The sequence below is a fragment of the Balaenoptera physalus genome, assembly GCF_965194825.1.
Source record: "Balaenoptera physalus genome assembly, chromosome: 20".
NCBI lineage: Eukaryota > Metazoa > Chordata > Mammalia > Artiodactyla > Balaenopteridae > Balaenoptera > Balaenoptera physalus.
Genome location: NC_138901.1, coordinates 7,065,547 through 7,081,260, shown reverse-complemented (window position 1 = coordinate 7,081,260; position 15,714 = coordinate 7,065,547). Strand labels below are relative to the sequence as shown.

The 15,714-nt window shown below is 57.9% G+C and overlaps 2 protein-coding genes across 6 annotated transcripts in view; both read right to left on the bottom strand.

Moving 5' to 3' along the window:
• ARMC7 (armadillo repeat containing 7) overlaps positions 1–15,691 on the bottom strand; it is a 29,942-nt gene extending 14,251 nt beyond the window's left edge. For all 3 annotated transcript variants that reach the window (XR_014257891.1, XM_082443288.1, XM_082443287.1), the window contains exons 1-3: positions 15,583–15,691; positions 366–630; positions 124–267 (exon numbers count right to left, since the gene is read on the bottom strand). Coding sequence is in view for 2 of the 3 variants with exons in the window: in XM_082443288.1 (XP_082299414.1) it covers positions 124–267; positions 366–456 (235 nt within the window). In the remaining variant the exon portion in view is untranslated. The remainder of the gene's footprint in view (positions 1–123; positions 268–365; positions 631–15,582) is intronic.
• Positions 1,279–15,714, bottom strand: SLC16A5 (solute carrier family 16 member 5). Of its 3 annotated transcripts, none has more exons than XM_082443251.1 (5): positions 15,583–15,714; positions 12,513–12,771; positions 9,749–9,892; positions 6,407–7,216; positions 1,279–5,170 (listed from the first exon to the last, which is right to left on the bottom strand). In XM_082443251.1, the coding sequence occupies exons 2-5, from the start codon at positions 12,709–12,711 to the stop codon at positions 4,923–4,925; spliced, it is 1,401 nt and encodes a 466-aa protein (XP_082299377.1). In that variant the 5' UTR covers positions 12,712–12,771; positions 15,583–15,714; the 3' UTR covers positions 1,279–4,922. The 3 variants fall into 3 exon arrangements, with proteins under 3 accessions (XP_082299377.1, XP_082299378.1, XP_082299379.1); XM_082443252.1 differs by lacking the exon at positions 15,583–15,714 and adding an exon at positions 15,039–15,197; XM_082443253.1 differs by lacking the exon at positions 15,583–15,714 and adding an exon at positions 14,654–14,748.

The following is a 15,714-nucleotide window of genomic DNA, read 5'->3' as shown; positions in this document are numbered from 1 at the left end:
TTCGCGAAAGTCTGCCTTCGCAGCTGAGGGACTGCCTAAGAGATTCCTTTCCCAACAACTCACTTCTAACTCATTATCTCATTACAGCCCATCAGGCATCTAGGAGAGCGGCCCCATCCTTACCAATAGCAAACTCCACCAGGGTCTCATTCTCCTCCGACAGTGCATCGAGGAATAAATCCAGGACCTGCAGCTGCCGCAGATACTGGTAGTTACTGGGGTCATAGGCGAAGTTGGCGAGGTTGGCCAGTACTTGCTCCTTGGCGTCTGCAGTGGAAAGGCGGCACTGGAGCCAGGTCCGGGGCGGCGATCGCGGCCGGATCCCTCCCTGCCCGGTACCCTGCTCCCCACCCTCCCGCTCTCACCTTGGCTCTCGGTCTCCTGGAATTCCGTGACCAGCGCCTGCAGGTATCCCAGCCGGCCGACGTGGGGGTCTACCTTCGGCTTCTGGGCCATGGTCGGGCGGCGGAGGAACCCCAGGGGACGGGCAGGGGAGTGTGGAAGGTGAGGCTGGAAAGCGGGCGAGAACCTCACCTGGGCCTCGCCGGGTCCGGAGAGGGGCAGAGCGGGGCGGGAAATAGGTTCCTTTCCTGGCTTCAGGTTCTGCAGTAATTTGCAGCTGAAATTGGGCTGGGGAAATGGGGTGGGGACTCAGTACCTCGTAAGAGTTGGGAGTGAACATCCAAATTGGGGCGCGGCAGAGAAGAACGCAGTCGCGCGCCGTATGAGGAAGGAGCAGCGCCCAGCTGGGCTTAATTTTCGGCTCGGTTCCGGACTTCCGGGGGAAGCCGCGCTTAGCCCCGCCCCAGGGGGCGGGCCTAGGGGGTGAGGGGCGGTGCCGTCATTCCCTGGGCTTGCTTCGGGTTCCTAAGCCGGGCGCTTCAAGCCTCTTGTGTCAGGCAGGTGGCGATCCGCATCGTGATGGAAGCGGTTATGGAAGGTTGCGGATGCGTTGAGGAGCTCCTCTAGGGCCCTTAGGAGCTCAGAGGTGCCGGAGCGCCTATGTGGGGGGCTGTCGGGGCAGAAGCACCTCCAGGTGCCCCTGCACTTGACGAAGGGGTGCAGTTACCCCCACACACCAAGGGCCCCCAGGAATGCAAGTGTCGGCTCCCTGTGTCCCCCACGTGGGTCCTTTTGAAACGGAGCAGGACCCTATGGTCCTTACCCCCCATGTCCTCAGCCTGCCTTTTGTCTGTGGAAAAACTTTAGCCAAAGAATAAGTTTAATCAGAGAAGTGAAAAAATGCAGAAATAGAGGAAAACAAAGGAGACCAAATAATAATAGTTTAGTCCTTAAGCATAGTCAAGGACGTTTAGTTCCTCCTTAAGGGCTATAGATAACATTCTGAGCCGTATCCTGTGAGCTGTTTTGCAGCTACTGAAGCCCCCACCAGGTGGAAGAGGATGACCACATGATGATCAAATTGAAGCCATGACATAAGCTGCTCCACTTCACACAATTCCAAGAACTGGCCTCAAAGAAATGGGAACAAACCTTGGAACTACGGATTAACCGTACTTAGAACAACCAAGGTGACGCTGATCAGACCACCACATTACTGGTTTCAAGATGACTGTCAGAACTGACTATGCTGTTCTGCTCCCTCTCTCCGCCTATATAACCCTGAAACTCCCTTTTAAAAGCCCCTGTCCCCTGAGCAGCAATCGGGAGTTCTCGGACAGGACTCCACCCTCTCCCCGGTTGCCAGCCTCTGAAGCAACCTTTCCTTTCCTACCAACCCTTGTCTCTCAAGAATTGGCTTTCGAGCGGCGAGCAGCCGGACCTGGGTTCGGTAACACTCTGACACTACCTTCTGGTCTGCTTTTCCCAAAAGCCAGGTGACGACTTCCCTGGCAGTCCAGTGGTTGACTCCGCGCTCCCAATGGAGGGGGCATGGGTTCTGTCCCTGGTCGGGGAACTAAGATCCCGCATGCTGCGTGGCGCGGCCAAAATGAAAATAAAAGGCGGGCGAGCCTGGTACCCTCTGCTTCCCAATCCCGAGCTGAGTCTGCCACCTCTGGCTGGAAGGCATTTTATCAGCCAGGTGGACGGGGAGCACCAGGGCAGCACCATCGGGCCCTAGAAGGAGCCCAGTTGTACCGCTTTGGCGGTTTTCTGATGCTGAAGCCCTTCTGCCCACTTCTTTCTCGGGGCTTCTCAGGAACGGGGCGTGTGACCCAGACCTCATAGGCACAGGGGACAGAGCACCAGGGAGGAAGGTGGTCCTCCCAGACTCCAGTCGTGCTTGAAAATATGGGGATGAAAGGGGCTTGGGCTGCGAGCTTCTTGAGGGCAAGGGCCGTGCTCCTTTTGCCCTGGGCCTGGCATGAGGGCAGAGTGGCTGCCACCCTCCAGCCTACCACAGCCCCGTTGAAAGCAGCCTCCACCTCCGTGGTGGGCTCAGGTCCCTGTGATCAGCCCCTGCCCTATGCACACACCCCTGGGGCAGGAGTTATGACCATAGGCTGGGTGCTTGGGTACCCTGGCTGCTTCTTGCAGGGCAGTGACCCCAGGCCCCTCACCAGGCCCTCCACATTCTGAGGGGAGCTGATTTGACTTGGGAAAGTATATCTCAGCACAAGGTGGCCAGGGGGCTTCTCTGCTTCTGTCTGGACAGAGCAGTAAAGGCCTGGGGACCAGGAGCTCAGAGCTTGGGGACAGGATGGAAGTGAGCTCCTGGTCAGGAACTCCTCTAGACCCTCTCTAGAGGAATCCCAGGATCAGCTAAGTGTGGGTTCTGGAATCAGATGGGCCACCCCAGCCTCCCTCATTTGTCCCCTCCTAAGGCTTCAGAGGTCCTCATCTTTGGGAAGAATTCTTAGTCCTTGGTTTTGTGCTGAGGGCAGCGACCAGGTCTTAACTCCTCTCTGCCCAGTTCCTGACACACAGTAGATGCTCAGTAATATTTGCTGAAGGAATTCTGCCCAGAGATTATCGCCACTCTTGCCCAGGGGGCAGAGGAGGTCAAAGTTCCCTATGCTAAATGTTTACTAATATCTTTTTTCCTTGAAAGAAATCAGTTTTCAGGAAGTGGGCCTAAAAGGGGATACACGTTTCAAAGCCTTGTGGCTACTAGCACCAAAAAGTATTCATCTACCCACCAGCCCCAACTCTCCTTTTCCGCTCAGTTAAGATGGAGAAGGTGGCAGGACCTGGTAAAATGTGTCCGGCTGTGGATTCCCCCTTCAGTGCACACGCTATGGATGGTGACCAAGTACAGGACAGGATGGGGGGGCAGGGAGGCAATGGGGGGTCTTCAGGATCAGACTTTTCAAACTGGAAGAGACTTTAACTTATCTAGGCCCATCTCCTCCTTTTTCAAGGCCCAGAGATGGTGGACAATTTGTCCAGAGTCACACAGCAAATTGTGGCAGAGTCAAACGTGAATTCAGGTCTCTATTCCAGCCCAGAGCCCTTTGCTTCACCTCCATACTACCTCTTTTGGCCAGAAGGGGGCACTCAAGAGTCCTGGAAAAGACAACATCCCCAAGGATGCTGACTCACGCCAGTTGGACTTGTGCAGGAGGAAGGCTGGAGTCGGGTCATAAAAAGAAAATCAATTCTCCTGATAAGGGTTTCTTGTTGAAACCTGGTTGAGCTTGAATCAACAAACAAGGTCCTTGGTGGGAGTAGCCCTGAAGGGGGATGGGGGAAAACTTACTCCAGGCCTCTTTTCTAGCTTCGTTAGTTCACAGGGTTTATAACCCGCTGCAGAAAATGTTTTTGTGTGTAATTCAAACAAACTCTGTTTTTCCTTTCACTCAGTTGGTACACTGTTGGGACAAGCCTGGGCTGATGACAGCCAGCCCCCAGGTGATGACCTCAGGGAAGGCACCAGCAAAAAGAGTATGTGGCGGCCGGTCTGGGGGAGAAGCTCTGACTTCCAGGCCAGACGCACAGGCCAGTGGGGAGCAAGGGTGGCCTGGCAGCTGGCCCAGCCAGCCACTTATCCCAGGGTTGATACCTCTGACACAGCAGGGAGAAAAGGATGACAGGAGAGGGCAGTGAAAGGGCTTCTGCTGCAAAAGCAGCTCCATTTTCACAGAGGTCCTGGGGCCCTGCCTAGCAATCCTTCCTCCCCTGGTCTGATGTGTGGCTCCCCCGCGCCCCCCCGCCCCCAGCACTAATCTTCCCAGCCAAGATACAGGATGGGGCAGAGGAGGGAGGAGACCCTAGAGCAGGCCCTGCTGAGTGTGCAGGGGGCCCTCAGATTTCACTGATTCTAGGACCCAAGCCAGGGGCTCCCCTCCAGTTCTCTGCACTATCGCCAGGACAGGTGCTCCACCTGACATTTAATCTGTCCAAATCCTGCATCCAGGCCGACCCCTCAGCCTGGCCCTCCACCACTGCAACACATTCTCTCACAAAGCCCTTCGTCCCAAGGTTCCAGGTAGCATGAGGCCCAGCAACCTGTGCTGGGGGGCAGCCCTGCGGGCAAGGGCTGGGCCACCTGGGAAGAAGGGGGGCAGGAGGGACTCAGAGGAGGGTTGAGCTCTTCGGAACTGTCTAGAGGGTGAAAGACAAAGAGATCACATGGGAGGCGCCCAGGCTGGACTTGAGGGTCCAGTGTGTTGAGCTGTAGCAGCAGCGTAGGCAGCTAGCTGAGCCGTGACAGACCTGAGCTGGGCTCAGACCCACCTTCCTGGGCCCCAGGTACTCTGGTGCCCCAGCAAAAAAGTCAGGAGGATCCGCTCCTGGATTCTGCTGGTTAGGAGGAACCCCGAGCCTCTGGAGGCCAGCCTCTAAGGTCCCAACTCCTGGCTGAGTCCCGACGTGCAGAACCCAGATGGCCTTTGGTTCAGGCTTTCTGGGCAGCCCTTCACCCCAGCCTCTGGCGAAGTAGCTGGACATTCCTGGGCTGAGGCAGGACTCACTGACTTCAGGGCTCAGATGCCAGTCACACATGTGAGTGATCCCAGGGCTCAGACGCTGGTCACATACATGATCTCCATGCGCAGCTGCTTCTTGGGACCGTCTGTGTCCTCCATAGTGAGGCCCTGCTCTGGGGCAGCCTCTGTTACAGCTCCTTCCAGCTCAGCCCGTGGGCCCTGCCTCTCCATCTTCCCCAGGGCCCAGAAACTGCCACCCATGAAGAGGGCGGCTGAGATGAGGAAGAAACTTGACATGTAGAAGACATAGCTGAAGTTGCTGGTGGTGTCTAGGAGGAGTCCTAGGGGACAGAGAGCAAGTTAGGCCACTGCCCTTGGCTACCAGGCCTCCCGCCCGCGCCCCCTCAGCCCCCAACCCCTGCTAAATTGTGTGCTCTGTGAGAGCAGGGCTTTTATTGTTGTCTCTGCTGCATCCCCAGCACTAGGAACCGTGGCTGGCACCTAGTAGGAACTCATTAGGTATTTGTTGAATGAAAGGAAAGGAAACACTAAACCAGCCCCAGTCTGGGCAGGAAGAGTCCTTGGGTGGGTCAGATGAGCACTTAAGGGCATGTTTCCTTTACCCTTGGCGGCAGGAAGCCAAGGACTCAAGGGCCAGTGGCGTCTGGGATATCTGCTCAGCCATACCCCAGGCCCGCCATACCTCCTCCTGGATTGCTCTCCCCGCTTGCCGGCTTGGAGAACGCCCTTGGAAACTGGGACTTCCGATGCCACACTTGGGAGGAGTCCCCACTGTCTGACTGTAATAACCGTGCTGTCTGTTGACTGCCCCTCAGCACCACGGGCTTCACACACCTTCCCTTCTACTCTGAATGTCACACGCTCAGCTGCCCAGCAAGTCCACTCCTGTGGGTCTCTGCTTCCATATCTGTTTGTTTCCCTCCCGGCACAAATCACCATTACGATCACAAAGGGGCCTCTTTGCTCTAATCCCCGACTCCTCCACCAGAAGGTAAGCCCTGAGTGGTGGGGACTAGATCTCTGTACTCAGCCCTGCCCACCCCGTGACTGGCGCAGGTGTAGGGATGGGTATGGCAGGTGTTCTCGTCTGCATTTTGCAGATGACACTGTGGCTCAGGGAAGGAAAATGACTTGCTCGGGCCCCACAGGCACAGGATGTTAATAACAGCAGACATGTGCATAGCACTTACCGTGTGCCAGGCTCTCTACTGAGCGCTTTGCTATATGACACTACTTGTGATCCCCACAACAAGCCTATGAGGTAGATTCTATTGTCATCCCCACTTTACTGATAAGAAACCAGAGGTACAGAGGGGAAGACAAAGGACTGAGATAAGTCTGGTATGAAAATCCTTATTTTTCACTGTTCCTACCCCGAGTGCCAGCTGGGGAACAGGCTACAGCCAGTCCCCTGAGGTGCTTGAGAAAACCACAGATTCCAAGTCTCTAACCCTGAGATGCTGGAGGGGCCCCACATCTCCAGACTGTTCCTATTTGCACCCCTCTCCATGCCCTGCCCAGGCCACACCTGGCTGCCCTCCCTCCCAGGGCCTCACCAGCCAGTGGCGGGGATATGAGGATGGAGACGCTCTCCAGGACGGTGAAGAGGCCCAGGGCGCTGGAGAACCGGTCCATGGGGACAACGTCCATGAGGACCTGGAAGAGGAGAGCACCAACGCCGCTCATGGACACGCTGTACACCAGGCAGTAGCCCACCAGCACCCGGAAGTCGGCCGACGCCGCGCACACCAGGTTGGTGAGCCCGTTGAGCAGGGCTGCCAGGCTGAACAGGTACTTGCGGTGACTGGCAAAGTCCCGCCGGCCTGCCACCAGCCCAGCCATGGGCCGCAGGAAGATGTTGCTAAAGCCAATGATGGAGATGAGCAGGGCCGCCCTGTGTTCATCCACCCCGTGCCAAATGGCATACGGCACCAGGAAGACGTGGGGCAGTGGGAAACCCATGATCATCCAGACGACTCCCAGTGTGTACACACGGTAGCCCACGTTGTGCCGCAGGACGTCGAAGGCCAGGTGGCGCTGGACGGCCCGACCGTATGCTGCCAGGCAGCCTCGTGCGAGTCTCTTGGAAGGTGGAGGGAGGCCTTCTCTGGTCTCAGGGGTCGCAGTGGCAGGCACGGGCCTCAGGATGGCCCCACAGACACAGCAGTGGAGAAGAACCCCGCCGAAGATGAGGAAGCTGCCTCTCCAGCCCAGGTTCTCCAGGAGATAGCGGGAGAGCAGTGGCCAGAGCATGATGCCCAGGGAGACGCCCGCCGAGGCCAGCGCGTTGGCCAGCACCCGCCAGCGGGTGAAGTAGAATCCCAGCACAGTTATGCTCGACTGAAAGCTGAAGCACATGCCCAGGCCTGCGGAAGGAGAGGGGCGAACAGCTCCAGGGCGCACGCAGCGCACGGACCCTGGGGTCACGTCCCAGGTCTGTTCTCCTTCCGTTCCAGCGCAGACCCACTTCCAGGTTCCCGGGGATTTAAGATGGACTCAGCCTACCTCACCACCTCCCTAGAAGTATCCCACCCCTCAGATCTGCCCTCTCAAGGCTGCCAGGGGCACACGTGTTCCCGCTGGCACAGCACCAGGGGGATTTTCAAACACCTAAATCAGGTTAAGTCTCTCTGCTGCTTAACACCTTCCAAAGATTTCCCATCACACCTAGAAAAAAAGCCAAAGTATTTACTATGCCCTGGAAGGCTCTGCACGGTCTGGTCCCTGGCCACCTCTTGAGTGCCATCTCAGGCCACTCTCCCTGTCACTCGCCATGATCAAGTCCCATCAGTCTCTTTCTCTTCCTCTGGACAGTAAGCTGCCCACCTACTCGGACATTTGCAGTTGCCATTCCTTCTGCCTGGAATATGCTTCCCTCAGACTTTCCTCTCCTGACTCAGCTTGGATGCCACCTCCCTACCTACTCCGTGCACAGCTGAACGTGCTGGAGAGAAAGTTCACAACCACGCTGTGACCACTGGCCTCAGGCGGGCCCTCGGGCCACCCATGGTGCCACTGTAGTTCCCTCGACCATTTACTCTCCCCGCTCTTAGATGACCACCAGGCCTTCTTCCTCTGAGCACCCCGACACCTCCCTCCCTCACTGCCAGCTGACCACCTACCCCCCCATCTGCGACAATGGACAGTCCGTGCTCCCAGTCGAGGGCAGCCCTCCACTTCTGCCCTGAATCCTGTCTACTTGAAGGCACGTCCCTCCAGCAATTTCCCTCTCCTGCGGCATCCATTATCCCCTCTTTACTAGATCATTCTCCTTCATTGTTATTTCTCCTGTTAAAGCAAAACTCTTGACATCAGTCTCTTCTGGGTACTGGCCCATTTCTCTGCTCCCCTTATATCAAAATTTCTTGGAAATACTGTTTATCTCCACTGTCTCCAGTTTCCCTCCTCCTCTTCTTTCTCTCTTTTTTTTTTTTTTTGGCCGTGCCACATGGCCTGTGGGATCCCAATTCCCCGACCAGGGATCGAACCTGGGCCACGGCAGTGAAAGCCCAGAATCCTAACTACTAGGCCACCTGGGAACGCCCCTATTGTTCTCTTTTGAACCTATTCCAATCAGGCTTTCATCCTTACCTCTGCTCCAGGATTCCTCTTATCAAAGCCGCCAACCTCCACTTTGCAAAGCCAAAGATGAAGTCTGATCCCCACTCGGTCTGATCCATCAGTGGCTTGACGGTCGATCACTCCCTCCTGCTTGTGCACTTTCCTCACTTCCTTTCTCAAGAAACCCCACTCTCCTGGTGCTCCTTCTACCTCTCTGTCACTTCTTCCTGCCCAGGCCGCTAACCACTGGAGTGTCCGTGCCCTGGGCCTCAGGCCTCAGTCCTTTACATCCGTCCTCCCTTGTTCCCTTAGTGACAGCAGGGCGATACCTCATCTCGAGACTTGAGTACCAGCCATCTCAGGATTCCCCAGCTGCCCACTCCAGCTCAGGCCTGTTCCCTGAACTCCAGACTGGACGTGTCCAAACCTGAGCTTCCCACCCTCTCGAGAACCTGCTGCTCCCCTAGTTTCCCACTGTAGTCAGTGGCTACTCCATTCTTCCATTCTCCCCTTGGTATCACCCTCCTTGGCTCCTTCTCTGCATCTCACATGCAGTCCTGAACACGACCACTTCCCATCACCCCAATCATACCACCCTGGTTGAAGGTACCACCACCTCCTGGCTGGGTGATGGCCACGCCCCTACCTGTTCTCTGCTCCCAGCCCAGCCCCCTGTGGTGTATTCTCAACAGCGCAGCCAGAGCAGCGCTCAGTGCTTCACAAACAGCGGCTGGATGACGTGCCTCTGCCCGAACCCCTCACATGGCTTCCCATCTCACTACACAACCTTTTAGGAACTAAACCTGTGTCTGGTCTCCCCACCCCCCCACGCCTTTGACCCTTCATTCACGCCCCTCTACCCCATCGGCCTCCGCGCTGTCCTTGAGCACTTCTGGGCCTTTGCTCCTGCTGTTCCTGCTGCCTGGAAGGCTCTTCCCCAGACAGCCTGCTGGCAGACTCCCTCACCTCCTTCTGCCCAAACGCCACCCTCTCTGCAAGGCCTTCCCCGACCGCCCTGCTGAAATCAGCAACCTCCCGCAACCCTGCTTTACCTTCCGCGTTGGCTGTTGTAGTTATTCTACCTCTTTACTTGTTTAATCTCTACCCACCCCTAGCCGAGCCAGGACACTATCACATCAGCTGTCCTGTCTTCTCAGGTGCTTGTCATGATCAGATATGATCTTTCTTACTCCTCTGTTCGTTGTTCCTCTCCCTCATGTGACTGTAAGCAGCCCCAGAAGATCTGGTGCTTTGCCTGCCCTGTTCACTGTGCCTGGCCCTTTTCAGTCTTGCACCCAGTGGCTACCCAGCAATTCTCGACATGGAATGGCAGTCACCTGTGATGAAGCCTGCCGTGAGGTAGAGCTGGCCGAGGGTGCAGCTGAAGGAGCCGGCCACCATGCCCAGGCTGGCCAGCACGCCGCCCAGCATCACCGTCGCTCTGCAGCCGAAGCGCCCCACCAGGATGCTGCACAAGGGTCCTGTGGGGAGGGGGCAGCCGGCAGGTGGCAGCGGAATGACAAGGTCAGAGGGAGGGGGACAGTGGGTTTGGGAGGGGCTTCCAGCAGGAACTAGCAGGTGGCTTAACGGGCACAAGCCCCGGAACATACAGACCTGGGTTCCGAGCCCCGCCCTGCCACAGACTGGCTACGGGCCAAGCAACGCCAATCCCTCTCTGTGCTGCAGTTTCCTCCCCCAGAGACTGAGGGGTGAGACTGGGTGATGTCTGGCCAGCTGTGAGGTGAGGTGCTGCAAATATTCCGTTTGACCCTGACAAGGATCCCCGGAGGTACAGACTGAGGCCGTTCACTGCACTGACCTGAGGCCGCTTCCGTCCAGGTGAAATGGGATTGGCTTGTGACCTGGGTGGACGCCCCTCACGGGGGTCTGTCTTGGTGGGCGAGGGTCCCAGGGCAGCTAAATCATGGTGAGCGCCTCCAGCCCCTGCTCCCCCTCCCCCATCCTCAAGAAGACTGGCCACAGCCCTCCCACCATCCTTCAACCTGTCCAGGGTGGGCAGCCTGGGGCCCTGGGCCACCCTTCACCCACTGGCTCTGGCCTCTGGGGCACTCTGGAGAAAAGCAGGTGGGGTACCCTCTCCCCCCAACCCCCTCCAGCCACCACCAAAGTCTTGCACCCAGATGTTTAGCTCCTGGTAGAGAGGGGCCTGTCCTCCCTCACCCACCCCCAGCCTGAGCTGCTTTCTCACCAGTGCAGACCCAGGGTAGAAGTGAGCCAGTCCTGGCCGGCTGCTCTCGACACCTCGCAGGGCCCCATTCACCAAGTACCCTGCCCCCACGTACACACAGCAGAGTTTCTCCAGAGTTGCTCTCCCAGAGAGCAGCCAAAGGGACAAGGAAAGTGTGTGTGTGCACTCGGTGTGTGTCTGTGTGTTTGGCGTGGAGAGAGGATGTGTGGGTGTGAGCCAGTACGAGTATGGGAGCAAACATGGGAAGTGAGCGGCCCGTCCTCAGAGGTAATCAAGGAGAGGCACCATAGAGGGAGAGGAAAGGCTTTGAAGTGGACGTGACTGCTGACTCACACATCTCTCCCACCCCACACTCTGGCCTGACTTTGGAAAGGTGACACCGGGGAAAGCCCTGCGTCATTGAGTTGGGGGTGAGGGGCTGGGATGTGTGCCAGCTCAGCCTAGACAGCCGAGGGCACGGGGTGGGGCGCTGGGAAGCAAGGTGTTTCTGCTTCCGCCCTGAACTCACTCTGCAACACCGGCAAGGCCTTGTACTTTGTGCTTGCTTTCCTCACCTCTAAAACGTGTGGGAGTGAGAGGTACTTAGGATCAAGGACACTTTCAAGTTTAAAATTTCCATAATACTCTGAATGAGCATGGGCTAAAGGTGTGTGTGTGTGTGTGTGTGTGTGTGACACAGACAGGAGTCCCGGGCCCACTGAGATGCTGGCACACCTGCTAGGCATGAGTCTAAAGCTGGTGGGGGAGTGAGGTCCCCAGCGAACGCCTGGTTCCCAGCCCCTGGCCCAGACCCCTCTCTGGCTGCAGGGAAGGAACTGTCTGAGATTCCCACTTCTGCCCAACCTTGCTGACGAAAAGGTTATGCGGTCTGGGCCAGGCCTGGCCTTGCTCCTTGCCAGGCAGCATGTTCAGGGGTCATTGCAGTGAGGGTGGCTTCTATCCCAGTCTGACTTCCCTCCCCATTCGAGGGAAGGACCTGGAATAACAAGCAGGCTGCTGGTGCCAGGTGGAGGGCAGGGCAGGAGGTAAGCAGGGAGATGGATCAGCTGAGACAGGCAAACACACCCGTGGGGAGAGCCCGGCGGCCTGTGAGGTCTGGCTCTAGCTGACCAGGCCCCTCTGAGGGAACTGCCTGTGGAGCTCTCCCTGGAGATCTTCCAGGAGCCCAAGGCTATTGTGGAGAACCCTCCAGCGCAGCCCCTGCCCTTCCCTTTCCCTGGGGTCAGGGCGAGGTGCTCACATCCCTGGAGGAGCCCTCTCTCCGTCTCCCCAGCCCTTGCAACACCCCCTCTGCTTCCTGGTGAAAGATGGGCTCTTACCCTGCCCCCATCCTGCTCCTGGTGTCTTCCTTGAGCCCCCCTTCCCATCCTGAAGCCCTGATGAGGGTCTCCAAAATACTAGTAATTCACAGCTGCTTCCATTGCCCTAGCTCTCAGACCTGGCCGGGACCCCATGTGATCTTCTCTCCAATCCTATGTGGGAGGTGGGCAGGATGGGATGCTGGGTGTCACTCCCATATTGCAGAGGAAAAAACTGAGGTTCCGAGAGATCACCCAGCGGGACCCCAGGCCACTCCTCCTCCCGTCTGTGCTTGAGTGCCCAGCACGCCTACAGTCTGGCTCCATCCTCCCACGGTCATCGAGGGGACCGGCTTTACATCTTAGGGGCCTCTCCCCCCTCTGCCCCTCCCCAGCCCAGTCCAGCCCCGCCCTGCCGGATTCCAGGCAGGGGAACTGGCCCTGTTGAAATCACAGGAGATCTTAGGGATACACAGCACAAGGCAAAACCTGTGGCCTCAGAGAGAGGGACCCAGGAGGCCAGGGAGGTTGTGGCTTCCTCCCCCACCCGGGCTCTTTTCCATCCCTCCCTCCATCCCTCCCCTGGCTGCTCACCCCCTGCATGGAGCATGGCTGTCAGGATGGAGGGGAACCAGGAGGTCTCACTGTTGCTGGCCTGGAACTCACGCTGCAGTTCAGTGAAGAAGATGCCGATGCACGTGGGGAAGCCCAGGGTGAGGCCCTGGGTCACCACGGAGGCCAGGAGCACCACCCAGGCCCAGTCGCCCTCCGGACACTCCGGGGCCTGGGGCATCCTCGGCTACGAGTGCGGCTGCCACAGCCTCACGGCCACTGCTCCTACTGCCCGGGCCACCTGGGGAAGGGACAGAATGGAGCTGCCAGCCCTCCCTTGGCCCACCTGCCACCTTCCCTGGGTGCTTGAAACCGTCCCTTCCTCTTGCCCCAGCACCAGGTATCACAGAGGGGCACCGCCCCCTGGGAGATGGCCAGAGGCCCATGTGCTGGCCTTGGCATCTCCTTTCTCCTACTTCCCAGGGCAAGCCTGGAGGGAGGGACAGAAGGGGCAAGCAGGTGAGCCATAAGTGGGACAAGGCAGGTGGGTGGAATTCGTTCTGGCTGTTACATCGCTTAGTGGTCAGCAGGTGGGACTTCCCAGCCAGCCTTGGCCCGCCCGCACACACCACGTGGCAAGCACTCGACAATCACTTACAGAATGGAGCAGGCGTCTGAGCCAGCCTAGCCCCGATGGCACACAGGCACACACGGATACCTTCCAAACATTCATAACCAGGCTTCCTGCTCACAAACACGGGCTTTCACAATGCCACATCAACAGCCAGGTTCACTGTCAGTGCTGCTGTGATGGCTGAGGTGAGCAAGACAGGGCTGGGGTCCCCCCAGGAGTGTACACAGAACAGCTAAACGAGGGCTTACATAGATACACACGCAGAGGGCTTCCCTGGAGGCGCAGTGGTTAAGAATCCGCCTGCCAATGCAGGGAACACGGGTTCGAGCCCTGGTCCAGGAAGGTCCCACATGCCGTGGAGCAACTAAGCCCGTAAGCCACAACTACTGAGCCTGCGCTCTAGAGCCTGCAAGCCACAACTACTGAGCCCGTGTGCCACAACTACTGAAGCCCGTGCGCCTAGAGCCCGTGCCCGTGCTCCACAAGAGAAGCCACCGCAGTGAGAAGCCCTCGCACCGCAACGAAGAGTAGCCCCCGCTTGCCGCAACTAGAGAAAGCCTGTGCGCAGCAACGAAGACCCAACGCAGCCAAAAAAAAAAAAAAAGATACACACGCAGACACACCCAGACACACACCACACAGACAGGCAGAGAGAAACACATGGAACCACCCAGGCACACAGATTTATATGCAGACACACACTTACATAGACACATACAGAAAAGTCTAGAGACACACAGACACACAGTCACACATACAGATGCGCACAGACATATACAGAGACACACACAGACATACACTTACGCAGATACACACTTAAAGAGACAAACTCAGACAAGCCTAGAGACATACAATCAAATGCACACAGACAGACACATGCTACACAGACGTAAGGACACACACAAACTCCCAGGGTCGCACGCTCTGCAGACAGATACACACACCCTCACATCTTTGACTCAGTCCTACCTTGGTTCCTCGCCACCACCCAGGCCACTACCCCCATCACAGAAGCTGCCTTAACCAGGCCTCAAAGCCCCAGCCCCCTCCCCAGATGTCGAGCCCTTTTCCAGTACCCTCCATCCTGGCTCTCCAAAGACCCAAAGGATCCCAGGAGCTCCTGTTCCCACAGCCTCCCTCCTTTTAGCCCCAGGCCCCGAAGATCCATGGAAACTCAGGAAACGATCAGAAATATGAAACCCCCTTCCTGCCAAGCCCAGCACCCCACCCCTCCCCCCCACCCCGGGGCCCAGGAGCTTTAACACAGCACCTAAGCCGGACCCACCCTAACTGCCTCCTTCACGGGCTCCAATCCCTTCTCCAGCCACAAGGCCTCTTCCCTCCCCAGAGGACCCCCAGGGGCCCTGTCAAGGGGAGCAGCCCGTTCATCCCTAGCCCCGGAGTGTGGGGGGTGTGTGTGGTGGGGGGACCTCGAGTCCTGTGTGTGGGCTGGGAGCACCTCCTGCCCTCCTAGCTCCTGCACGTGACACGAGCCCTAGAGATCCCCCAGCTCCGATTCTCCTGGCTCAGCCCCATGCTCCGGGCAAACCTCAGACAGGCTCCTCCAGCAAACTGGCTCTTGCCCCTTCCAGGATTTCTGTTCCCTTGGCAAATGAAAAGGCCACTGGTGCCACCTGATCCTCTCTGTGAATGTCAAGTCCCCCACCCTGCTCTACTGCTCGCCCCCCTCCCCACGCATCCCAGCCCCTCGGTCCTCCCGGACCTGCCACCTTCCTCCTCCTCCCAGAAGGGACACCAGCCTTCCCTCCACCATCCTCACTTCCTCCCGCTCCCCCCGCATGGCACCCCACCCTTGGCACTCCCCAGCCCCTCCCCACTCTGGTCCCCTCTCCTTCCACCCTTGTCCGGCCCCTCTATGGAGAGGTCTCTTTCGTGCCCTTAGTCCAGGACTCTGACCTTCCCTCTGCACTTACCTTCCCTCTGAACCTTTCAGTGGAGCTAGTTTCTCCTCCCTCCGGGCCCCCCAGACAATCAGAGCCCAGGAAACCCTAAGCACCTTTGTTCTCTCTTTGCCCTGGCCTCCCTCTGGGAGCTGTCTTGAAGACTTTGGCCTTCCACAAGGAGGCTATCCCCTCCCATACACCCCCAATTCCCGGGTCGCACACATAGCTTTTCTGTCCCCCAGCCCCTCCCCCAGCAAGCTGGTTCCCCCTCCGGAACTCGGCTGCCGAGATTCCAAAATCCTCAGCCAGAGAGAAGTCCCGTTGGTCCTCCAAGATTCAGCCCCAGCAGCACCTCCAGGAAGCTACCCTGACCCCTACTCCAGGCTAGGCTAGGCCCTTTCCTGTATTTCTCTCCGTAATAGTAGTTCTCACACCACGTTGGAGTGGGTCCTTCCCTTGTTTATCACTGTTGCTCCCCTCCTCCTTCCCACCTTCCATACCACGAGCAGGACCTGTTCACAGCCCCGCACCCAGCCTCCACCTGAGCACAAAATGTAACATTAATGTGACCCACCTGTGTTCCCCGGGGGGCAGGCAAGCCCAGGAACAAGCGTGACCTGGTTTCCTGGCAGGTAGGTCCATTCCAGAAGACTTGAGCAGAGCAGAGCAGAGCAGAGATGGGGGCTCTGGTCCCACCTCTGCCCCA

What these genes read in the sequence shown, in the direction of transcription:
- SLC16A5 (XM_082443251.1), bottom strand. Translation starts at nt 12,711, where the DNA reads ATGCCCCAGGCCCCGGAGTGTCCGGAGGGCGACTGGGCCTGGGTGGTG. An exon ending in AGCCATGCTCCATGCAGGGG is followed by an intron (nt 9,893 to 12,512) that starts GTGAGCAGCCAG and finishes CCCTCCCCACAG; the next exon opens with GACCCTTGTGCAGCATCCTG. An exon ending in CATATCCCCGCCACTGGCTG is followed by an intron (nt 5,171 to 6,406) that starts GTGAGGCCCTGG and finishes TCTGTCCCCTAG; the next exon opens with GACTCCTCCTAGACACCACC.